This window comes from Microtus ochrogaster, unplaced genomic scaffold (genome assembly GCF_000317375.1).
Source record: "Microtus ochrogaster isolate Prairie Vole_2 unplaced genomic scaffold, MicOch1.0 UNK9, whole genome shotgun sequence".
In the NCBI taxonomy this organism is placed as follows: domain Eukaryota; kingdom Metazoa; phylum Chordata; class Mammalia; order Rodentia; family Cricetidae; genus Microtus; species Microtus ochrogaster.
The window spans coordinates 9,514,842-9,541,037 of record NW_004949107.1 but is presented as its reverse complement, the minus strand read 5'-3'; the positions used below and the strand labels follow the sequence as shown (position 1 = coordinate 9,541,037).

The following is a 26,196-nucleotide window of genomic DNA, read 5'->3' as shown; positions in this document are numbered from 1 at the left end:
GTGGCCGCTTTTTTAAAGGGAGAGAGACCACGCCCCAATGGGCTGGTATCTCAGCGGCTATAGGCTGGAGGAGCGGAAGGACCTCCCGCAACACTGTCTCAGACTTAGCTCGCTCCACTTGGGTGCTGTAGTCTCACCACATAGGGGGTCAACAATGCAGCTTCCTGGTGATCTAAAGGTCTGTCCTACAGTAGCATCTGGCCAAGCCAATGCCAGATTCAGATGCAGCCCACTCCAGAATTACAGGGACCTGCTGTAGTTTGAGACCAACACCTTTTTGCTATCAGAATATCCAGACCATTTAACGCATCACTGTCTCCTTTCTGTTGCTTTCCTCTTCCAAGGGCCTAAGGTCAAGTTATATGCGAACTTGATTTTCTTGGGTGATGGATTTGGGTTTGTAGACAAGCGCTGCTTTACATAATCAATTTAATTTCTCTAGTAGCCACATTAAAAACCAGATAGAATAATTAGAAAATTTTAATCCAGTATCAAGTAGAGAGTTAATATGATTTTAACATGTAATTAGCAAATAATTGATGAGGTATGTTACCTTTTCTTTTCTGTATTAAGTCTTTGGAGTCTGGTGTATTAGTTTTTATAACATAGTTTAGACGAGGCACTTGTTAAATGCTCAGCCACAAGTAGCTGCCATACTGGACCTTCTCTAGATAAAGCCACAAGCAGTTTATTTATAAACTCCTATATTTAGACAATTTCAAAGCAAGTTAAATGTTCATCTTCTGTACAGTTCGCTCACAACGTGGCGGCCAGTACTCACCTAAAAATTCTTAACTCCTCTGTGGCTGCGACCACTTCCTTTGTCTCCCACAGATCAGTTCTCAATAGGATCCAGTGTTGGAAGAATACATTCATCAGTTTTTTCTTAGGTTTTTATTCTTCTGATTTGCAGGTGAATGTGAGTAAAAAGAAAGGAGATGGGGATATACTGAAGGATCTTATGAAAACTACAGGCACCACCAAGGTCAGGGAGGCCCTTGGAGAGTACCTGAAGGCACTGAAGACTGGTAAAGAAGGCATTCCTTGTGAACCACAGGGTCCCTTGCTGTTTACCCAATTATGTTTTGCATGAGGGCTGGACTCCCAATGCGGGCTCCTGAAACACCTTTAGACTGCAGAATAAGTTGTAGTCTGGGTGTTGGAAGCTAGTTGTGGGTAAGACTAATAACCGCCACTTGTCAGCAGTTTCCTGAGCTGGGCATGATGGCACACTTACTGTCTCTCGGCATTTGGGAAGCTGAGGTAGAAGGATGATTGCAGGGTTGAGGCTAGGCTGGGCTATATAGTGAGACCTTGTTCAAAAAAGAAACCCCCTCCCCAACGGAATAGTTTCTGTGTAATTACTTGTTTAATGTCTGTCTTCCCTGCTAGACTATATGCTCCATGAGGGCATGGAAGGTGTCTCTCTTGTTCACTGCTGTATCTCCAGCATCTAGCACAATGCCTGGCACATAGTAGGTGCTTAATAAATCTTTGCTGAGTGAATGAATGTATGAATGAAAGTGACCAGATATTACAGGTATCGATAATACCTAGATAACCTCTATATTGTACGGAAATGAGGCTATTATTTTCTCATATTAGAGATGAGAGCTGGGCAGTGTCCGGCAGGGCTTTCTCTGCAGCTCATCCTTTAAGCTTGCTCACTGACTGTCCAGGTACTGGCATACACAGGTTTGGGGTCAGCACTAGTCCCACAGGACCTCCCAGGCATGAAGATTTTAAGGGGTAGTGCAGAGTAGGCAAGACCATAAACTACCAACAGTTAATGTACAACCTATTTAGAAAAGAACTTGTGAAAAAAATTAGCATTTTAGAGGAATGCGGTAAAGCAAGGCATTGGAGCATGAATAAAAGGGCCTTTGCTAATAAGTACCAGTAATACATGTAAGAACATAGAGTTATTTTCAAGGCTTCAAAATGTTCTTTTAAAAAATGCCAGTTTAGATAAAAGGAAGTATGTTAACAAAATCTTCCTATTTACTTATAGAATTTACAGCAGGAATGATTTTGCCAACAAGAGCTGTAACAACCCAGGAACTGACTGTTGAGAGGACGCTGGCTGAGAACTCTTTACAGGTATGAGCTTGGTGGCTAAAGTGTACTAAGGATGCCTTACTGACTTTCCAGATACCCTTTTGATACTGGGTTGTAGATGAGGAAAGAGTGCTGATTTACACATTTCCCCTTAAGATAGTGACATCATTTTATGGGATTGCTTTTTTGTGGTAAGTGTGAGGGCTGTCAGATGCTGGGCATGCTCCCTACCACAGAACTCACCTCTAGCCTGAGGTTCTAATTCTTGATAGATGAGAACACTAAACATCAAAATTATTTTTAAGTCATTGGTTGATAGATTAGCCTAGACCCATGGTGATTCTGCTTCAAACTTCTGACTGCTGGGAGTGGAGGTGTGAGCTATCATAGCCAGCAAAAGCCAAGTGACATTTAAGCTCATGTATTGTGATGGAATAATGTTCTGTCCTGACATTAGGATTTAGAATTGGTGAGCAGGAATATATACATGGAATTCACAACCTTATGGTCTGGTCATCTTTGACCCTGTTGTCTTGTGCTGGGTCCCTTTGTACAGAACTGAGATCAGAGGTGTTTAAACGGCTCCTAGCATAAAAGCCAGCACTGCTGGAGCAAAGAACTTTAATGCTGTTCTTATGTGAGTAGAGGCAGCAGTGTGCAGGGTTCTCTTCTGGTATGCTCCCCATCCTCTTGAATCTCTTTCTCATCTTGAGGTGCAGGCTTCTCCAGTGGCACTGGGTGTAAGGATTCCCACTGTAGCTTTGCACTTGACTGAGCTGTTTGACACCACAGTAGAACAGCTGTACAGTATCTTCACCGTGAAGGACGTAAGTAACTCTACCAAATGAGGTTTGTAGCCATGTCACAAAGAACAAAGTCTGTTTTTGAAGGAAGGGCTTCAGGGACATTGGTGATTGAATAACTTGAGGGAACAACAATGAGCACTTGTGGGCTGTATCAGCAATTAGGGGATTTTATGTAAATTTCCCTCTATAAAAAAAGAAAGCTTTGATGTCTAACAAAATTAAGCAAAATCACACCACTGAAAAATGCAGACCTGGCATATAAGATGCTGGTATATTCCTCACCACATGCACAGGGTGACAGCAGGTGTTAGAATAACATGTCTGTTTTGTTTGGCTAGTTGGTGCAAAAATTTTCCAAATCTCCTGCTGTCTTAGAAGCTGAAAAGGGAGGGAAATTCCAGATGTTTGATGGGAACATCACTGGAGAATATGTGGAACTGGTAAGTAACTACAAGGTTACAATGGTGATATGGAGCAGTTGTTGCTCCTTTCTCATTATTTTTAATTGTTTTAAAGCTTTTAGTGAGTTCAGTCTCAAATTCTGTAATAAAGTTCATTGTAGAACAAAAGAATATATATATTTATAAATAATGATAAAGTCTAAGCCTTACTTTGATAGTAATTCTGCAAAAATAGCGTAACACTCTCTATTCTGCCTCACATTGTTTTGGAGGCTTCAAGCTCCGCATTCTACGTTATTAGGGTCCAAACTGCCAGATATCAGTGGCCTTTTCAATCAGTTCTGTAGCTACCAGTTATTACCATAGCTTTGTCCTTGATGTGTAAATTGGAAGACAGAATTGTATGCTACTTGTTGGTTCTAGTATTAAGAGGAATTTAACTTGAAAAGGGTTTGTTTCTTCTGTTGTATTGTACAAGTTTCAATAAATGTTTTCTGAGAATTGTCTTTGTTTTCAGTTAACAAACAGGAAGATCATCATGAAATGGAGGTGCAGGAACTGGCCAGAAGGTATGCTGTGTGCACTTTATATATATCAGCAAACTAAAGCTGGGATATAGTTTCTTCTTCTTGGTATAATAAGGCTCCTGGTTTTTTCCCCCAGAACACTATGCAACAGTTGCATTGAGTTTTGTGCCTGCTCCAGGGCAAACGGAATTACAATTGGACTGTAAAGGAGTTCCTGTCTGTAAAGAAGAGAATACAAAATTCTGTTGGCAGAAGCAGCACTTTGAAGAAATAAAAGGTTTACTTCAGCTCACCACCCAGAATGCTTGAATTAGTTAGGTTTTATAAGGACCTCCTTTTGTAAGCAGAAACCTGGCCTGTTTACTTACCTCTTCTTTCTTCCTCAAAAAGTCCCCTCCCCCAAGGTCCCTAATTTATTTTATATTGGATGAAATTCATGAAACTACAGAATATAAAAGCATTGCTTGATAGACTCTGCACTGAGTAAAATCAGGTGTCGTCTCACCTTCCATGGCTGTTCCTTTCTGGAAAGTAAGTGAAGTCCAGTTCCCCAAGCTAAAGCTGCTCCCAACATGCTACTTCATTGCTACAGTTGATTTAAGCTTAAGACAAATAAATGGCATGTTATACTATTCTTTTATTCTACTCCAGTTTTCAAGGTGTAGTTCTTAGGAGTGTTGTTGTGGTGAGGGCTAGTTGGCTGCATTGTTACGCTTCTCTGGCTTTCCTTGGCGAGACATCCACATGGTCAGTTCCTGTTTTGGACTGCTGAGGGACTTCTCAAACAGCAAAGCAGAAGGCTATATGCTTCCTGTCTTCAGTCTGCTCACGGGCTGGCTGTCGTCCGAGGGAACTGAAACAACTTATGTAACAAAGGCATCACAGTCAGTTTAAGTACACAGAAGAGGCAGTCATTTCAATAACAATAAAACAGTTATTTTTACATCAAGTGTGCTTTATTTCCTCCACAGGTATTCTGTTAAATAAAGCACCATTTATATACTGCCAGGCCACAGCTAAAGAGGATTCTTTACAGAATCAAATTTCTTGTGGTTGTTCCGTATACAAGTAAACTTAATTTTGATAATAAGAACCACAGCGATCAGAGGCAATCTGCCTCTCTTATTTTAAGGTACAAAACTGGCACAGAGGACACCATATTATACACAGTAAAAATGCTGTAAGTTTAAATTACATTGTACAGGGTCAGCGCCCCGATTCTCCCAGAAAGCCTTATTAAATGAAAGCCACTACAGTGAACTCTTAATTACATAAAACATATCCATTATCTGATTGCCCTTTAGAAAGTATACAGAAGATGCAAGGTTTTCTCATCTGGAGTTCTGCCTGACCAAGAATTAAGCCTATAAATCTATCTTGCCATTCAAGCAGAGAGCACTGGACAAACTGAAGCACAAAACAAATAAGCAAAATTTAGACAAACGGCAAGGGGGAGGGGCACTTGAAAGTAGACATGCCACATCTAATGTCAAGAAGCAGCTTGATTTCCTTTGCCAGATATCCTTGTGACCACATGGATTGTTGATTCAATGGTCCTACATAGGGTATCTAAAATGTCGTGTTGCTGCGCTTGACTAAAGAGGCCTCTGGAATGGCCACAACTGAGTGATAAAGCAGCTTCAGGATCCTGGGAGGACAAAGCTTGACCATCACAGCTTCTCAAATCAGCTAAATCAGACAAAACTGCGGAGATGGAAGTAGAAGGGAATTCGGATTCGTCTTCAGCTAGTGTAGTATCCTTGGAACAGTGAAGGTCTTTAAACTCTTTACAGTCATCAAACCTGCCACTGTTTGACTGTTCCTCTGCATGCTGCGACCGGATATGTGACCCGTCTTCTGAAAACGAAGATAGGCCTTCCATCCGATACTCTTTGACAGAGCCATTTTCAGGGGAAGGAAGGTCTTGCTCGGTCCCTGGATCAATAATGGATGAGTCTCTTGTCTCATTGTCTGAGGTGCTAGTGGGGGTCAGGACCTCCCTGGTATCTGTTTTTATGTCGCCAATGCAGCTGTCTACACCGTGCTCCTCATCGCTGCTCACACGCCTTCTTTTAACAGGAGTTGCCCCTTCATCATCTGTGGGGGAAAAATACATAAAAACAGAATCTTCCTCAAAAGATTAAAATCCTACTGGGGACAATTGTAAGAAGCCAGTGTTTTATGTTTTTTTTTTCTTTTTTTGTAGTACTGGAGGTCAAAGCTGAGGGCTTGCAATACTAGCCAAGAGCAACCACTGAGCCATACCTCCAGCTTGTCATCATCCTTCCAGCCCCAGCCCCAGCCCCAGCCCCAGCCCCAGCCCCAGCCAATGACTTAGTTGACAGAGCTAACCTTTAGTTTTTCTTTCTTTGGCTTCTTGCTCTTGGAGTGAGTGTCTCTGCTGCAGACAGGTCCTACACTTGCTCAGAAGCTCTTGCAGAGTTGGGATCAGAGCTGGGTTTAACTGTTTGGGAGTGTGTACTGACAGGAGCAAAGCAAGTGCCCTCAGGTCCTACAGAAACCCAGACAGGAAGAGTTCAAATCCTAAAGGCAACATTCAGACAACTTCACAGTTAAATGAAGATGTTTATTTCCCAGGAATCTATTCTGGTCTCTGGCAATGCAGAATAAATCTAAAACCAGAATTAGCACATTACAGTATTCCATCAGTTTATAGCATTGTTTCATTTTGTGCCTATGTCAAGTATGAAAGAATAAAGACTCTTGAAACAGAAACCAAATAATGCAGCTTAGGCTTACATAGTGATTCAAATAATACTGTAATTTCAAATAAAATCTGGATTTTATTTCATAGGAGTCATAGTTTCTCAAGCTTGGTTCTGGTGTATGTCTCCATAAAAATAAAAACAAAAATCCCTGCATAGCTTGTAAGCATCTTGTTCATTAGGGGCCTGCGGCTGAATGATAAGTCTGCATATGTTTCCAACATGTTCCATTCTATGGCTGTCAGAATCTACATAAACATACTCTCTAGGCTTTGCTGCTTTTATAATCATAAGTGTGACTGATCTGATTACTTGGGAGCCATAGATAATTCTCCCTCTTCCCCCCTCCCTCTCTCACACACAGCAGAGATAAGGGACCTATTCTGTTTTTGATAGTCATGCTGACCCTGATTGGCTTGGAACTTGTATTCTAAGACTAGTGTCCAACTTGCCAGTGATCTTCCTGCCACTGCTTCTCAAGTGCTATGATAAGTATGTGCCTATAATCAGTTCTTACTGATCTCGTTCCCTTAATATATCGAATGCCATTTGATTCTATGTTCTCAATAATGGAAAGTGTGCTTTAAGTGTACGTAACACAATGAACAGTTAATTGAAATAGTTTTCTTCATGCGTGGTCCTTTCAACAGTAAAGTCACAATGGTTAAAAAGAGGATGCATACAAGAGCTGATTTTAAGGTGAGTTTTGAACTTCTTGGCACAGTTCTTACCCCATTTAAGGAAGCACTTGCTTTCGAAATTTCAACACGGTTGGTAAAATCTGATTGTAGGTTTTGATACTGATTTATCAAGTTTGTGATAAGAGTGCTGATCAAACTAGCACAGTTTGCTTCTGAAAACACTTGACTTTGAACCTAGAAAAGAACATATTTTGCATATGTACACATGCACGGACAAGTCTTAAAATTCAAGCCGAACATAATAAGCACACATTAATTAAACAGAAAAGGCATCTCAGAACTACATACATACCTTTAAAAGGAAATGTGTCATGAATGTGTAGACAATATTGTTATTTAGGAAAGTTCTTTCATCCATTAGGATACATTTAATATACTCTGCAAAAACAGGATCTTCACACAGAAGCTTGATGCAGTTTTTTGACATAGTGGACTAAAGTGGAGAAAAGAAACACTGCAGTTAGCAGCTGGGGACTTGGACAATGTTCAGTTACAGGTGGAACTATAGCAATTTGCTAGAGAAAGACAATGGCAAAACTCAACGTGTTCTGTGTGTGTACTTGTCTGCATATACATGTGCCTGTCCCATGTCAGAGGTCAGAAAAGGGTGTTGGTTTTACCATTAACTGGAGTTACAGTTGTTAGCTGCCACATGGGTGCTGGAAATTGAACTTGGGTCCTCTGGAAAAGCAGCAAATGCTCCTAGCACTGGCCATTCCTCCAGCCCCACCCAAACAACATATACTTAATGTAGCCTTACCACCCAGCACAAAGTTAAAAAGGATCAAAGAATAAGCCTTAAAGAACAGAACATGAATGTTTTAAGGGGACAATCAATGTTTAGACTAATAGATAACCAAGAAAAGACAAATTTTAAGAATTAAAATACAGCCAGGTATGGTGGCACAGGCCTTTGATACCAGCACGCAGGAGGCAGAGGCAGGTGGATCTCTGAGTTTGAGGCCAGCCTGGTCTATACAGTGAGTTTCAGGACAGCTAGGACTACAAAGGGAGACCCTGACTCAAAAATAAACCAGAAAGTCATTTTCTGAATGCCAGTCACATTAGCAGACTGGGATCAATAGCTTTCACATATTCCTATTATATTTCCCTATATAATAATGATTAAAGTTCTTTGTAGTAATAGTTCAGAAACTTTTGCCCAGCAGTCATAAGTACTACCACAAAAACTGACATTCTTCAAGGGAACAGATGATGCTCTATACAGTCTTATAGTTTGGGGCAGGAAATAACCTTTATTATGGTACTGCACGGTAAACAACTGGAGATACAACCAGAGTTTATGTTCGTGGGAATCTTTTAGGCCATATACAAGAACTGAGACAAACCTCAGATTAGACTAACCTGGCTAATCTGGCTTTCTTCACAAATTCTTCAACATCTTAACAAGCAATAATCAAATGTTGATGTGTTGGCTTTAAAGACTTGGGTCCTGTTATGTAGCCAAAGGCTAGCCCTAAATTTGTGGCTATCCTGCTCCAGCATATGCTGGGGTTGCAGTTACAGGCAAGCATCACCATGCCTGACTGGAGGTCACTCTGAAATGAAGTGGGTGAGGGAGTTCCTGTTCTATTTGGTATTAGCTAAAACTGTCCTGTTCTCAGTGAGACTCTGAGAATCACAACCAAGCAGAGTTAAAGGACAAGCACCATGGTTTCTGTTGGAGATGTGTGAAGAATAGGGTGGAAGGAGCTGGGATGGCTATGAGCTTGCTTCCTCCACTACCTCGGGGTTTTAGACTTTCCCAGAAACTGCAGTATATAAGCTATGGATAAGAAATCCAACATAAACATCTTATTTGGCATTCCCCTATACAAAGCGTGAGTTTGAATGAAATTCCAGCAGGTAGTAATTCCCTTAATTCTACAACATTCCGAATTTCTAACATTCGGTTTTTATTCAGTTGTTTTAAAAATTCCCGGTAATCTGGCTGGATGAGATCAATCGTGAACCCATTTGCTTTACCTGAGTCTGGCATAGCTCAGTCCAAAGTTTGGGGAACAGTGCAAGATGAAGTGGCAAGCCTTCATAGGCAACCAGGACACCTAATATGTGAAAAATAAAAACCAGAACAGGTTATAACTATGTTATACAGCTGAGTACTGCAGGTACAATACTGTCAGCTATCTCTGGTTTCAACTGCATCTTCTCTGTATTCTTAGAAATATATATAACACGAGAGAACTCACTGCAATGTTTTAAGCACTGCAAAAATTGAGAATGCAGAATTGTGAATTTATTTATATACCCTACACCTCATTCCCAGAAGTATCTAAGACAACAACTTCAGCCAGCTCTTTATTTCTGAGTACTGAACTTATCTGGGGTTTTCAAAGTTTTCTTGGATTAAGGAAATCTTTAGACAATTTTCCAGGCTTGTTACAGGGGTGGGAGAGAAGGTGACGAGAACTACATTCTAAAACATTTCATCTCTTCCCCTTTTGTTTCTCTGTGTGCCATGAAGTAAACACTGCTGAGTCAACTACTGTCTTCTTGCCTTGTCCTCAGGACCTTCTGGGTAGATAAGATTTGGGACTGTCCATGCTGTTAGGACATCTCTGTGCGTGCGTGTGTGTTTTCCTGGGGTGTAAAACTAAGGGCTCAGACACATAAACTAGGTAAGACTTTACTACCCAGCTGCAGCCCAAGTCCTGAAACTTCTAATTTCAACCTCTTCTATGTGTCAGATTTTCATACATTCCTCCTCCCCTCCATCCTCTCTGCCTCTCTTACAGAAACTACAGTGTCAGCTCCCTCCATAAAATGTTCTACTTCTGCATCTGTCCACTTTCAAGAATAACATAACTACAGAGAAGAAACAGGATATAAGGTATCTTCCAGTTAAAAAGTATGGGCTGGGTCAGGAGTTCACAAGATTTTCTATAGAGAGCAAACAGTAAGTATAAGCACTGTGGCTACTCAAGGCTGTAAAGACAATGCCAAAGTAGATAGAGCAGCAACTAAGGTTGACTAGCTACAAGCAAATCTTAACAAATATTAAAATTTGAATCACAACTTTCACGTGTCATAAAACATTCTAATTTCCTTAGTATGTAAATATGAAAACTACTCTTAGTAGGTAGCTGCTGGCTTTTAAGAACTATTAGTACATGGGTTGTAGTTTGCCAGCTCTAAGGCTTTGAGATCTTTAAACAGCAAATTACACAGTTAGGGATCTCTTTCAGAATGAAGCCTACTAGTCCCTTGTTAAGACAAGACATTGCTCATCCGCCCTAATTATTCTAACCTAAACTAGATGAAGCAGGAAGTATTTATCATAACACATACAAACATACAAGCCATCAAGTTATGGCTCCAGGAAATGGTTTCTTTAGTCACATATTCTTTCATTGTTACTGGTCACAAAATAAGGGTTCACCCTTGGACCAAGTCTGACACTACTTGTTTTAAGGTTGGGTGAGTTGGGAATGGCTTTTTATTTTTATTTAACATTGACACCATGGTCTCTTGACACATAGCTAAAGCTGGTCTTGAAACCCACAATTCTCTTTCTCTGCCTCAGAACTGTGGGATTACAGGTGTTGAACTCCTAAACCTGAAAGTTTCCACATTTTCAAATGTTGATAACAAAACATTTAAGACAAAGAACAACAAAAAGTCCAAGACCACGTGACCTACAGATGCAGAGCCTCTTACTATATCCAGCTCTTCAGTCTGCCAGTAGTCAGTCTCCGGACTGCTGCTCGGATATAAAAGTCTGTATCATCACTAAAGTTTTTTTTTTAACTTTTTCTTTCTTCAATTGTTCCTCAAAGTAAAATAATCCTCCTTCCTTTTAACAGCTACAAAAAGCCAACATTAATCCCTACAACAAAGCAACCCTGGTGATGTCTTGATATTAAACCATGTTTAAAAACAAGAGGGAAAGGAACATTTATTGACACCTACTATATTAGGTATGTCAGATAAACACATTAAAATATCTCAGCTTTGAAAAGTATTACTTTAATTCTTATTTTTTCTTTTGTTGTTGTTATTGTTTTGGTGGGGAAGCAGGGCAACAATTTTTGCTCTAAGATGTTCTCATGCAACCAAAGTTGCCCTCGACTTCCTGATGACTTTGCCTCCGATTCCTAAGTGGTAGGGTTGCAGGTGTACGCCACCATGCTCAGCTTGTTTCTTTTCCTTGAACAGAGTTTGTAATAGTCTCCTAATTTATCTCAAAGCCTGTTAGTTACATCTATCCCACATTTATCTAATTCTAACACTAATATTCTTTTCATTAATTTACATTTACTCAAACCCTCTGGTATCATTTTATGATCTCCACATTTACCTGTACCATTGCTTAATTAACATAATACTTCCCCTGCCACACTGTACAGGGGCTCAAGCCCAGGGACTTTAGCATGCTATGTGGGATGCTCTCCCACTGAACTACTTCGAGCCTTGTTATTTTTAGATTCACCAACACTAGCAGCATATTAATTTTATTAAGGCAGTGCAGCACTGAGGGAATTAGTTTGAAATACTATGTAATACAGCAATGAACATAGATAATTACCAATCCAAGAATGTTTCCTAAGTCAGCTTATATAGTAAGCTCTAGACAACGCTATGCCAACCAGGGGGAACTGAGTCACCTTCCAGTCCTTTGAATTTCCTTTCAAGTTGTTTCCTTTGGACAGAAGGTTATTCTGAAGCACCAGGGTTTCTGAATTTTCTTTCAATTTCACAAAGCACTGGGGATGAGTGAGAGGCCAATATTCTCTTAAATGTACATACTCCTCCTCAATACCTATGTCATTCACTGGGTATAAAACACACGGAGAAGCAGTCGCCCAACTCTCAGATATACTTCTTTATCTTTTATATATTGTTTGTGTGTGTATGTGTGCACCTGCCCAGATTACAGAAGTAGACATCAGATCTCTTGGAGCAGGAGTCACAGATGGTTGTGAGCTGCCAACTGGAGTGATTTTGGGAACAGATCCAGTCTTCTGCATGGACGACATGCATGCACTCTTAACTGCTGAGCCACTTTTGTCAGTCTCGGGCGCACTTCTAGGCTTTCCCTCAGTAAATAGAATGGCACATCTAAAATGCAATGGATTCTGTAAACACTTAAATTTCTCTATCCTGTGACTTCAGGCATCTTTAAGCAAGGTTCATGCTTTGTCCCATTCCTCACTCAAAAACATCTATCTTTTGTCAGAGAACTGGAGACTGTAGAAGCTTTTATATGGTTTGTCAGTAAAAGAAACACCTTTCAAGCTGCTTCTGTAGGGAAATGTTGTTTCAGAATATTTAGTACTTCCAAGATTGCTATGAAAACAAAATATTTCATAAACTTATTTATTTTGGTTTTTCGAGAAAGGGTTTTTCTGTAGCTTTGGAGCCTGTCCTGGAACTAGCTCTTGTGGACCAGGCAGGCCTCGAACTCACAGAAATCTGCCTGCCTCTGCCTCCCAAGTGCCCAAGTGCTGGGATTAAAGGCGTGTGCCACCACTGTCCGGCTCACATATTCATATGTATATATAAACCAGTCACAGTTTCTTGGAGCTGTTACAATTCTGAGTGGTTTTCTATAGTGTTATTCCCACCCATCATTATCCTAGGGAAGTTATGGCAACAGCTAGTGGATAAACGCCCATGAATAATGTTCTACTATGAAATAATCAAGATGCCGTAGGCTATAAATACCAATATCTAATCAAATTATTCTTCTAACTGCATACCTACTAGCTAACCTACTGTAGCCTTCTTTGTAGGTTACAGAAAATGTGATGGCCCAACTCTGGAATATTCAGATACCCATGTCAATTCTTCAGGCAGATGAACAAACTGGCAAGCAGTTTAAAATTGAGGTTTGTTTTACATGTGATTACTATGTGTAACATATGGATTTGATTCTTGTGGACTGGTAAAGCCAGCTGTGGATCTGCATTAGATATCAGGTGGTCTGAAATACATTCAGCTTTGGAAGCCTTGAGGGAAAACAGCCATTTTCAGTCAGTCACACTATACCCCAAAGAGAAGCAGAAATCACAGTGTGCTTTCTATATCATGGATTTGTATATGGATACTATGAATTTGAATGTTTAATTTAGTCAATTAAAGAAATTGGTTTTAGGGGCTGGAGAAATGGCTCAGCAGTTCAGAGCAACATCCCACTATGAACATGCTGACTTAAAAGCACCTGTAACTCTAGTCCCAGGGTTCTGTCTACTGGCTCCCCGAGGCATCAGAAACACACTGGTGCAAGAAAGAAATATGTAGGTAAACGATCATACACATACAGTACAATAAGTAAATCTTAAAGTGACCTTCACACAGTTTTGGATACATGTTATGGCACACTCCTCTAATTCCAGCAGTACTGCAACAGCAGCAGATGGAGCTCTCTGAGATGCCAATCTAGTCTACACTGTGAGTTTGTTGGTAACTAGAGCATACAGTGAGACCCTATCTTAAAAATATTTTGTTTTTGATTTTTAGTTTTCATGACAGGATTTCTGTCACTTTGGAGCCTGTCCTGGAACTCGCTCTGTAGACTAGGTTGGCCTCAAACTCACAAGAGATCTACCTGCCTCTGCCTCCTGAGTGCTGGGATTAAAAGGAGTGCACCACCCCTGCCAGCTGCTTTTTCATTAATGAAAGCAGGCAACTTCTCACATGGTTGACACACACTTTTGTGTGTGCGTGTGACATAACTATTCATGTCCTGATTTTGCTTAGTTTCCATTTTACCGAAGTCTAAAATCATTTTGTGTTTGTGTTTATCTGACAGCATTTTCCCATTAGCTACTTTGTGATTTTTGTTTGTGTTTTGGAGACATTGCTTCACCATATAGCTCTAGCTATCCTTGAACTCATAGATATCTGCTGGGATTAAAAACATATGCCACCATGCTAGGCTGCTAGTTCATATTTTAATTTACAATGTTTTCACAACTACTATTAACAATTTCAACATTATGTAACCAAAAAACTTTTTTTTTTTTCAAACAAGGTTTTACTGTGTAGCTCTGGCTCTCCTAGAACTGGCTCTGTAGACCAGGCTGGCCTCAAACTAACAGAGATTCACCTGCTTCTGCCTCCCAAGTACTGCGATTAAAGGTGTGTGCCACTACTGCCCAGCTCAAAATTTCTTAAATTTACTGTTCCTGGTTTTTATGTCTTGCAAAATATGGTCAGTCAGTCAGTCAGTCTGTCTCTCTCTCTCACACACATTTGCATACATGTGTGGTGCAAGTGCACGTGCTTTTGAGGAGGCTGCTAGGGGTCCTTCTCTATTCACCTCACTTCCTGTCATCCCTCGAGTGAGGCCAAGGTCTCAAGCAGCACAGGCTATCACCAAACTTGCTATGTAGTTTATCTTGAGTTCTCGGTCTCTTTGCCTGAGCTCCCAAGAGTATGGACCACCATGCTGTTAATACCACCAATACTCTATTAATTGTATATTATCTTTCTTTGTTTGGTCACCCCCTATCCCCCACAGGGTTTTGCTGTAGCTTTGGAACCTGTCCTGGAACTAGCTCTTGTAGACCAGGCTGGCCTCAAACTCACATCTGCCCACCTCTGCCTCCTGAGTTGGGATTAAAGGTGTGTGCCACCACTGCCCGACTTGGATATTATCTTTAATAGCTACTAAATATGTGCTTTTGTTTGGTCTTTTTTGCCATTGTTTGAATCATTCTAGTTTTCTTTTGTAAAAGAAAATATATTTACAAAATGAAAGTAAAAAGACAAAGAGATTAATGAAGTTGTGGTAGTGTACAGGGATCCGAGTGTTTTCTTCAAAACTGGCAATCACTTGCAATCCAACATAGGTTTTGAGAAAGATCTCACATATGGTAATAATATGTTAATACTCTGATCTTCAGACTATCTAACTTCAAAGTCTCAGTTTAAACTTTTCCTGGAAGAGTCATACGTATCAAAAATTACCAACTCTCCTCACCACTGCTGTCACTAATGTGGGTTTTGTCTTCTAGAGCCCTTTCCTAGTTCCCTTTCCTTGCAAATAGTTGTCTTGGCTATAAGAGTAATTAATGTCAAACGCTGGGGCATAATTTCCCAGACATCATTGCTTTTAAGTCTCTGTACATTAAGAGGATAATCAATTTTCTGCATTAGTTAGGAATGGACCAATAAACTTTCAATTTCTTGCTTTGTGGTTTGGGTTGTAGCTAACTTTGTTGTAACAGTCACCATTTGGCTATTTAAACTTAGTTTGGCTGGAATTACATAAAATAGTTCCTTTGGTCACAGTTTGCACTTCTAACCCTTCCAGCATGGCTGGTAACCACCATGCTCTGAATGACAGCACAGTTGGGAATGTGTGCATCTCCTGAAAACATTCATCACACTTACACAAAAACGACGTTAAGGTAGAATAGTGTTCCATGCTATGGTGGTGCTGATTTGGTGTATGATGTTAAGTGTGTTCTTTCTCCCTCCCTGTTACTTATGCTTGTTTTTGTAGACAGCTTAACTCTGTAGCCCACGAAGACCTTAAAAGTCTGGCCATCTTCCTGCCACAGCCTCCTGACTGCTGAGATTACAGGTGTGGGGATTCAGGCATGAGCTCCCACATCCAGCTACCCTTCTCCATTCTCCATTTCCATGAAAGTATATATTTGTGTTGACGAAAGAGAAACTCAAAAATGGTAGAACATTCATTACTTGGTTAAAATTGTCCAACTATCAAGAACAGCTCTTCACATAGTTTGTTATAAATTATATAAACATGATTACCTGGAAGTTCTCCAAAAGTTAGCATCTTTGGATACACCTCTTATCTGAGCACAAAGGCTATACTATCAGAACTCCTGAGTATTCTTTTACACCTGACAGTTGTTATTGCTAGACTGAGACTTTTACCAAGTATCAGAGCCCAGACGCACAATTCTGAAAAAGAATCTGCAGATATCCTTACCTCCCCACATCTTGGAATCACCCATAGACACGTAGGTATGATCAGCTAATGAAGGAACAGAACAGCCTTTCAAATCTGAAGATGCTCTGATCACTTACCAATAAGATGATTATTTTTGAAGAGGAGTTATCCCTGACAGCTGCAACCACTTCCTTCTTCCTGGGTAATGAAATCTATGGTTGGATCGTATCTTTTGCCCTACCAGGAATGGACCAATATCTTTTCCATAGAAAAGGGAGTTGTTGCTGAGATGTAACACAAAAAGGCCTTTGGGGTATGGTAATAGCCTATTTCTTGATCTAAGTGGTAGTTTCATAAGTATTACTCCCCACATTCTGAAATGAAACTATGGAGACCAGAGAGGATCCCGGCCCATCCTTGATAAAATTAGAAGGCAGGACATATAGAGCTTCAGAACTTCTAGGTCCTGACCTTGGAGAGAGGTATTAGACATCTGTCAAGTTTTTTTCTCCCCTATATAACTCACTGAAGGATTTCTGTTGCTCATGATGCTCCTTTTAAATGTGTCTTCTCATTTTATGACACTTACCGCCTAGTCACTCGTATATGCACCTCTGCTTCACGCTGCCAAGCCCACTCAGCTTTTCTGGCACCACCAGCTCCAAAGCACAGCTGGCACTAAAGATTTCAACTCACCCTCAAGGGCCAGGGAAGTGTATCTCTAAACTTTTCTCCCTAAGCAACACAGTTTTGTTTGAATTCTGCTGTGAAGATGGTGGACCCGGGCTTCTGGGTACAGAGTGATGGTCAGCCCTGCTCCTGCTCCATAATAGGCCAGCTGAAACTCTGGGCAGAACTATCCAATGGAAACCAGTAAGTTGGTGTTTTCTTAATAAAAATTAAAATATTCCCAAGGACACTAATTAGTATTTTTAAACATTCACTTTAAAAAAGAAAAATATAAAGGGACTGTCATATATTTTTCCCCTTCCTGAATGGCTAGGGGCTTAAAATAATTCAGTGGAATTTACTGCTCATCTTTTATACTTACTCAGCTTAACTAATGTTTCAGTAAATTTTTCACAGTTGATTGCAACTCGGCATAATAGATGGATGAACTGATGATAAGAAAAGAAGTAGTCTAGCAGCATACGATCATAAACGTCATCTTTGCCCTGAAGGTTAAAGATGATAAAATGGTTGCACTTAAATTGTATAATAAAGAGCATATTTTGTGCAAATGTAATAAGATTAAGTAAAAATCTAATTAAATCTTTAACTTCTATAAGAATCTAGTTTTAAATTCCAAATTTCTAGTGTTATTAAGATCATAGTTGTCTTAGGTTTATTGTCAGTGTGCAAATGCTATCAATTATAATTACCCATCATTTCTATATACTTTAAATAGAGTAAAAGTACTGAGATTTTAGCATGTGACACTTTAGCTCTATAAACATATCAAGAAGAATGAGTTATATTTGATTTTTGAAAGATTTGAGAATATTTCTATAAGGGTAACTATAATGTTAATTATTTTTAATATTTTATCATGAAGAATTGTTCAAATATACTTCAGATCCAAAAAATAGTAGGCAAGAGAGTGTGGATAAAGGTGTGGGTGAAGAAAGCTGAAGGGGAAAAATGTTTTTTTTAAAAAAAGTTAAAACTAAGATATCTTATGTTAATATAGCTTGTCTCTGTAATTTAGGATTGACACTATTTTAGATTAAGCATTAGAGAACAGGAACCAGATGATAAATCTATCAAACAGTTATATTAGGGTAAGTTAAGGAGAATATGATTAAAGGGACAGTAGAAGAGGTCTTGATTATATTGCCAAATTGAAAACATTCCAAGTACCTAATTTGATTTTTGTATATTTAGATGCAGGACACAGCTATAATTTAGCCTAGTAACAAACTAAGGTTTACTATTAAGCTATTTGTTTTAAAAAGAAGAAAAAAATCTTAACTTGTGCTTAGTGTTGATTTTGCAAATATCAACATTTCAGAGCACTTAAAGGAAAAAATCCAAATGAATCTAATAATAGGATTAATGAATCGTTCACATAAATCTAACAGACCGCCAGGGGGAAATCTCAGATTACCTTGTACTATAGAAATACGGTTTTCCTGGCATCCCAACATACCTTACTGGTTTCCACCATTGTGGGCAAGAGGCACATATTGAGTTCAGGGCGCGGAGGCCGAATATTGCTTTTCCCTCCTATTAGCTTGATATTTTCTCGACAAGGGAAATAAGGTCCAAGAGACACTAAGACATTAAAAGTGTACAATAAGAATAAATGGAAAAAATAAATCTCCAAGCTTCAGTGTGCAGAATGATTACATGCCAACCATATTCAAGTATTATGTTAGATAAATACGTACTTGGGATATTACTGTGATGGTAAGTACAATGGTTGTGTTGCAGGAAGGGAACCAGAGTATGAAGAAAATCATGGGGACTCAAAAGAACAAGTTCCTTGAGGACATCTGGAAATGAAAACAATTTAATATTATCAAAACACTGCGGGTTAGTTACCCACTACTTTTGATCTCTCAAATCCTGATGAAGTTGTAGTGTCCTAAGTACTACAAACTGTTGAGCTTCTAACATAAGGGAAAAACTGCCTAATGCACAACTCTGGATCAAGAGCTGTGAAAAGCACAGCAAAGAGTCAATGTACTTAAAACATGAATTTAAAACACTATCACTAATCTCCCTATTTGCCTTGCTTATTTGTAGACACAGTCTAGTCATATAGCAATACCCTTTATAAAGTCCATCACAACAGCTGATAATCTGCCTTCTGCTGTTGAAGTTTACGATATTGGCTAGACTGATTCTCACTTACTAACCACACAAAAGTAAATCTCATGCTCTAAAACTATTGTTTACGCTATTTTGAGAAACTACAGTTAACAGTCTACAATGCTCACTACTTCAAGTGGTTTCTAAGTAGTAAAAAACTTAACTCTATATTTAAATGTAGATTCTTTTAACAGCTATATATTATCATTCTGTAAGCAATCAGCCACAAAGGTGTTATACTCAAGAGTCTATAAGCAGTTACTGAGAAATGTTTTTAAGGCCAAAACTCACTGTGAAGAAACTAGCACTATCTTTTACACAATGAATAACACTTCGTAAATATTAACATGATTCTACCTTGTTCATACAGGATCACAGTTTATTTAGAGTTGTATGAAACCTACAATAGAGACCCAGATAGTCTGCCCACAAACACATTTAACACTAGCATGTTCAGAAACAACTTTTCTTAGGACCTGCTACTCTATATGAATTACACAGACAAGTCACTGTCTTCCAAACATTATAAATGTAACCTCACAACTCACAGAAACAAAACAAAAGAAAAAGCCTAACAAACAAACACCAGAAATATTTGCCTACAACTTTTATTTTTCAAGCAACTTACCTATGCAAGCATTTCTTAGTTCTGGAGGGCTATAGGAATTAAGAAGGGTTAGAAGTTTATGGGCAAATTCAATTCTCTCCTGCCACTGGATTAATGCCTGCTTCACATCTGCAAATATAAAAGCATATATAAACGGACTTTTGGATGAGCACAGTTCCCCACAATTTTTGTTCTATTTGTAACCTCTATTTGAAAAACCTCAAGTTTCAAATTAATTACATAAAAACATGCTTGGTGAAAGCTAAGTGGTTAATTTCATGAGATCATGAGATTGCAACATTAAACTGCTCTTTTTTGCCCCCAGGAAATAGGAGGGGAAACTGGGTCTTGCTAAGTGTAGCCCAGGCTCGCATAGAACTTTCAGTCCTCCTAGGTCACCCTCCTGAGGGTGAGGATTACAAGTATGTGCTAAACATGTTACATCTTAATCATAAAAGTTATTTTTTACACTTATTTCTATTAAGATTAAAAATGACATGTTTTAAGTTAGGTGTTGGTGGCATATACCTTTACTCAGGAGACAGAGGTAAGCAGATCTCTGGAAGTTCGAGGCCAGCCTGTCTGGTCTACAAAGCGAGTTCCAGGACAGCCAGGGCTGTTACACAGAGAAACCCTGTCTCAAATAAAATAAAATAAAATAAAATAAAATAAAATAAAATAAAATAAAAACCAACAAATAAAAATGACCAAATCGGAGCTATACAGGTTTAAAAAAAAAAATTAGCTTATTACTGTGTGGAAGCTTTCCACATCTCCTAAATTTTGAATCTTTATTTATTTGTTTGTTTGCTTATTTATTTGGAGACAGGGTTTCTCAGTAGCTTTGGAGCCTGTCCAAAGTGTTGGGATTAAAGGCATGCGCCACCACCACCTGGCCAAATCATGACTCTTATAGGACACTTACCTATTGTTTACTAGTATAAATAAGTATATAAGCATATATAAGAATATCCCACCTTTACATTATGAGGGCATGATAAACATTGCCCAATATTAGCTAGCTCAGGAACCATCCACCCTGAAACTAGTAAGACAAACAAAAACCAAAAAAATTGTTTTGGCAGCAAAATAATAACAAAAATAAAAAGTAAACCAACCAAACCTTTTCTCTGAAGATATGGGCGTGTAGACTTCAAAACAGAAAGAAATATTGACAGAAGTTCTACTAAGTCTCCAGTCACATGGCAAGCTGTAGCTTCATGATACATCATGTGCAGTGTGTTGAAAGACTACAAGTGATTTAGGAAATAAAAATTCAGAATCCTTTAAATTCATTTCTACTTTAGACAAAACGGAAATGCTTATCTTCTAAAGGTATTTCCAAACTTGGACTATGTGTGTACAGGTGTTACTTGCTTTCTAAATCAAATTGCCCCATTTAGCTACTGTGTATGTGTAGGTGCAAGCACGAGTGCATGTTCATTGATTCTTATGTCAGGTGTGTGTTTGATCTACCTATCTATCTATCTATCTATCTATCTATCTATCTATCTATCTATCTATCTATCTATCTATCTAACACTTATCTATCTATCAATCAATCTAACACCTACCTATTTATCTATTTATTTAGGCTTTTGGGGACGTGGTTTCTCTGTGTAACAGATCTGGCTGTTCTGGAATTCACTTTGTGGGCCAGCCTCAAACTCACAGAGATCCTCCTGCCTCTGCCTTTGCCTCCCTAGTCCTGGGATTAAAGGCGTGCACCGGGCTCCAAGTCAGTTTATTACAGTTCATACTGATTCACAGTTCAAAATTCAGAGCCTAGGTTCTGTAGCTGAATATGAAGGCTGTAAACTGACAGGACAGGAACTGCATCTCTCTTGCTATAATCCTTTGCTGGTGCAATACTTAGCACAGAGTAGACATGTCAGGCCTCAAACAGAGTCAAAACTTTCTTGCCTTTGAGCTCAGGAAGTCATTTATTTGAATATTTTCCCACTCATTTCTTGCCTAGTCCAAATGCTTCAAAGTATAGCTTCTTATTCTGTTCCTGCTCTATAATACTATCAATTAAAACATCAACACTACATCATAATTTGTGCAATACATTCCTTTAAAAAATATTTATTTATTTATTTAGTATACAATATTCTGTCTGTGTGTATGCCTGCAGGCCAGAAGAGGGCACCAGACCTCATTATAGATGGTTGTGAGCCATCATGTGGTTGCTGGGAATTGAACTCAGGACCTTTGGAAGAGCAGGCAATGCTCTTAGTTCTGAGCCATCTCTCCAGCCCCTGTGCAGTACTTTCTAGGTGTATAATGTTATCTACAACATAGACCAAAAAGTATGATGGACTCTGGTGGCTTTAAACCATCTCCCACTTGGGAACTAAGAACCATGAAAAATGTCATGCAAATTTCAGTCCTGGGCAAATCTCTTGGCATTCTGTTTTGGTTCTGCCAAATAAGAACGCTTTGGGGAAATAATGTGTAACCTTGATTACAAATCACATGATTTTCATTTTTATGTACTAAGTGAAATAAATAAAACTAGTCTATTTCAAATAAACCTAAATACAAAATGAGGCGTAATCTATGTAAATAAAGTCCTGCCACCTGGGAAACGGTTCAGTAGGCATTCTTTATATATATACAGTAAGAAGTCATGGAAAGAGTATTCAAATGAGATACAGTCACAATAAAAGGCAATGTTGTATACTTACCTCAGTCATCAGGATTAACCCTCGATTAAATACCACAAGAAGTCTGTCTTCATCAGACTCTAAGAGTATTCTGAAGGCACTAGAGAAATAGAAACAGTCCAATTAGAAAAGAACAGAACAATCTGGTGATGAAAAACAGGAGTAAAATTGGCTTAAGCTTCTGGTTTTCCTATCATATATAAGAAACTGGCTACATCTGTTACTGTTTTTTTTTTTAATTTTTTAAAGAATAATTTATTTTTATTTTATGTGCACTGGTGTATTGCCTGCATGTATGCCTGCGTGAGGATTCTGGATTCCCTAGAACTAGAGTTACAGAGTTGTGCACTGCCATGTGGGTGCTGGGAACTGAACCCAGGTCCTCTGGAAGGACAGCCAATGTTCTTAACCACTGAGCCACCTCTCCACAGCCCCTTGTTTTTTAATTTTTAAGAGATTTTGTTATATAGCTCGGACTAGCTTCCAGTTTGTGCAATCCTCCTGCCTTGACTTCACTAAGTGGAATTTCAAGCATGTGCACTCTTTCTGAGTAGTGCACAATGGAATGAGCAGCCGGTATCTGAAATCTAGAACACTCTGAAATCTCAAGATTATTAATCCATCAGTTGTTACTCAGTTGTGGGACATCTTAGATTTTTGGATTATGGATGCTCAGCTTGTAACTTTGATGCAAATTATCCAAAGTTAAAAAAAATCCACTGAAATCAGAAACATTTCTATTTCTAAGTACTCTGGACATACTAAGGGAAGGGACATTCAACTTGAAAAGGGAAATCAAATATTTTGCATTGTAATTTAAAGAAAAACATGTCTACCAATGTCTAATCAATTCTTCATCCACAATGGTAAGAGGACAGTATGATAAGAGTACTTTTAAATTCCAGTATAACGATGCTGTTTTGTTTTGTTTTTAAATGAGTTTGGGCTGGTGCAATGGCTCAGTGGTTAAAGAATACTGACTGCTCTTTGAGAGCACCCACATGGCAACTACAACTTTCTCTAACTCCAGTTCCAGGGAACCTGAAACCCAATGGCAAAACACTAATGCACATAAAAACAACGTGAAACAATGAGTTTATCTTTCCATCTCTTAAGTTCTTATAATAGTAAACTATTCTACATTCCAAAAGCATTCATCAGCTTGGGGAAGAAAGGGTACCATGAAGGGGACAAACTTGAAAATCCTAAGGATAGATTTATCTGAGTTAATGTGTGCTCAGACCTGGCAAAGTGCTATTAAAGATACAACTAAAAACCCTTTACTTCCATTGCAAGCTTCCTTTCTTTACTCAACAAGCAGCAAAACTCTAACACTTAAAAATAAATAAATAAATAAATAAATAAATAAATAAATAAATAAATAAATAAGTAAATAACCGTTAGGAAACAATGTATTCAAACTGAATGCCAAACATTTCCTTTTAACAGGTTTCGGGGGGAAAAAATTGTAGACTACTGAACATTTATTTCATTTTGTAGACTACTAAAGATTCAAATACAAAAGCTTTCTGAAAGAAATAACCTAAAAGAATTTTCTCTTGGGTTCATTAGTTTAATGTTATAGTGTAGACTTCATGAAAACACAAACAAAATTATGCACCTACTGAAGGACCTCAACCAGTCCCCCATATTTCTCCATTCCTTCTCAGCATTGTGATACATTGAGCAGAATTTTATTTCTATATAGAGGTAAAGGAAATAAAATGTAATTTGCAGTTCTTTTTTAAATCATTCAAGTTCTACAGCTCAGAACAATTTATTACATAGATGGTTCTATTATTTTTGCTAAGTCCTAAAGATAAGAAAGCCAAATGGATTCAAGAAAAATGGAAGAAATTAACAGTCAGACTCATCTTGAGATATAAAAGCTGTTTCCAGGGGTCTCTAGACTGGAACCACCCAAGTAGTCTGATGTATGATTATAAACATGACCTTCAAACATTAAGGTCCCTTTAAACTGTCAGATCTGATTCTAATAAAAGATAGGAAAATATACTATGAACCAAAGGAAAAAAAATATTGCTTCTAAGTACAGAAATGTTTTACCAATAACCTCGAAGAATTTCTAAATTGGGAGGAATAGGGTTTCTATGGTCTATGGAGTTCAGCTGGTAGAGGGCTTGCTAACCATTCATGAGGGGCCCTGGGTTTGATCCCAAAACTACATTAACATGGAATAGTGGGATATATATCGGTAATCCCAGAATTTTGGAGGTAGAGGTCTGAGGATCAGAAGTTCATGGTCATTCTTAGCTACAAGGTACAAGCAAGTAAAAGGCCAATTTAGGCTACATCAGACTCTGTATTTATAAAATAATAATTCTTATTATTTTAAAAGAACAAGCTTTTAATTATAAATACTAAAAATTATTTCTCTTTTCATGTCAAAAGGTACCATGTTCTTATTTGGGAAACCAATCAAGAACCAACCAAAAAAAATGACAAATTATCTTTTTTACCTTATTAAAGTAGTCCAACAAGAGCGACCATCTAAGCAACGTAAATAACAGCTTATAGTTGTTTTCTTAAACTGCTTAATATCTTCTATTTCCTCTTCTCGCATGTCTGGCCTCTGAGCTATAAATAGCTGCATTAAGTTAAACAGTTCTTCCACAGCCTAAAAGAGACAAATATGCAAAATGATCTCTCCAGTCTTTCAATATTCAGAATACCTGTTCCTCATTTCTGAATCAATATTCATTAGCCAGCTACTAAAATCATAGATTGATCACACAACTAAAGGAACTAGTAAAGTCAGTAATGAAATCTACTTAAAATTTGAATACATAATATACTACAATGTGTTAAGTCTAACCTTTGCTATTATGAGGCTCAGATAGATCCGTGAGCTATGCAATCAAATTACTCAAATAAAAACCTCATGTTTTAGCCATGTTCATTCCTTAGTGCTAGGCAGTATTTATGACTATCATGGAGTTATGTAGCTGCACATGGACACACCTGTAGGATCCTTAAAGTTAACATTCACAAAGATATGTCTTAATGCTGTTTAAAACATTAGCATTTTAAATTCAAAGGTCACGTAGCAAAAGTCTATACTTATCCTCTCTCTGTTCCATTCCTTTAATATATAAGAAACCATTAATTTGTTAGAAAGTTTTTTTAAACATGTTATTTATCTTGGGGGAGGGGAACAAATATGAATGGCAGTCAGAGGACACCTATCAGAAGTTAATCCTTTCCTTGCACAAAGTACATCCCAGGGATCACCCTGAAGTCATTCATCAGGCTTGGTGGCAAATGGCTTTACCCTCAAAGGCATCTATCTCACTTGCTTTGTTTTAAAGATTTTGAACACCTAAATCAAGTTTGAATTAATATTGTTTCTGAGACATGCCTTTCTATCAACATTTAAAACAATCATTCTAGACTGATGGTTAGTAACGTAATATGGAAATAAAGTGAAATTATTAGCTATGATTTTATTAATTTATATAAATGTGAAGTAACAGTTGAGCTTCTAACATATTTATTAATGAACTAAACTGTGTAGCTTGATACTTTTCTTGACAAAATTTTACAATGCAATATTTATTAATTTTTTTAAAAGAATTTTTAAAATTCATTTTACATACCAACCATAGTTCCTTCTCCCACCCTCCTCTTACTGCCCCCCAACCCACCCCACATCCACTTCTCCTAAAGGGGAAGGGCTCCTATGGGGAGTCAACAAAGCCAGGCACATTAAGCTGAGGCAGGACCAAACCCCTGAAAACCCCTGCCCCCTGCATCACGGCTGAGCAAGGCATCTTGGTCCAATGCAATCCTCATCAAACTCCCAACACAATTCTTCACAGACCTTGAAAGAAAATTACTCAACTTCATGTGGGAAAACAATTATCATAAAAATTTCTAAGAGCCGCCGGGCGGCGCACGCCTTTAATCCCAGCACTCGGGAGGCAGAGGTAGGCGGATCTCTGTGAGTTCGAGACCAGCCTGGTCTACAAGAGCTAGTTCCAGG

General features: G+C 38.5%; 2 protein-coding genes across 4 annotated transcripts in view; one reads left to right on the top strand and one right to left on the bottom strand.

Moving 5' to 3' along the window:
• The window catches only part of Ahsa2p, a 10,508-nt gene extending 5,773 nt beyond the window's left edge, over positions 1-4,735 (top strand). For 2 of the 3 annotated variants that reach the window (XM_026788903.1, XM_026788904.1), the window contains exons 4-9: positions 914-1,028; positions 2,012-2,100; positions 2,772-2,885; positions 3,203-3,304; positions 3,783-3,834; positions 3,929-4,735. In XM_026788903.1, the coding sequence (XP_026644704.1) occupies positions 914-1,028; positions 2,012-2,100; positions 2,772-2,885; positions 3,203-3,304; positions 3,783-3,834; positions 3,929-4,101 (645 nt within the window). In that variant the 3' untranslated portion in view covers positions 4,102-4,735. The remainder of the gene's footprint in view (positions 1-913; positions 1,029-2,011; positions 2,101-2,771; positions 2,886-3,202; positions 3,305-3,782; positions 3,835-3,928) is intronic. The other variant, XM_005366474.2, reaches the window with a different exon arrangement.
• The window catches only part of Usp34 (ubiquitin specific peptidase 34), a 180,481-nt gene continuing 159,014 nt past the window's right edge, over positions 4,730-26,196 (bottom strand). The window contains exons 69-80 of the mRNA XM_013353501.1: positions 24,674-24,831; positions 22,215-22,293; positions 20,648-20,774; positions 19,546-19,653; positions 18,494-18,598; positions 18,253-18,377; positions 17,155-17,278; positions 9,206-9,285; positions 7,512-7,652; positions 7,250-7,393; positions 6,145-6,304; positions 4,730-5,889 (exon numbers count right to left, since the gene is read on the bottom strand). Coding sequence (XP_013208955.1) covers positions 5,282-5,889; positions 6,145-6,304; positions 7,250-7,393; positions 7,512-7,652; positions 9,206-9,285; positions 17,155-17,278; positions 18,253-18,377; positions 18,494-18,598; positions 19,546-19,653; positions 20,648-20,774; positions 22,215-22,293; positions 24,674-24,831 — 1,959 coding nt within the window. The 3' untranslated portion in view covers positions 4,730-5,281. The remainder of the gene's footprint in view (positions 5,890-6,144; positions 6,305-7,249; positions 7,394-7,511; positions 7,653-9,205; positions 9,286-17,154; positions 17,279-18,252; positions 18,378-18,493; positions 18,599-19,545; positions 19,654-20,647; positions 20,775-22,214; positions 22,294-24,673; positions 24,832-26,196) is intronic.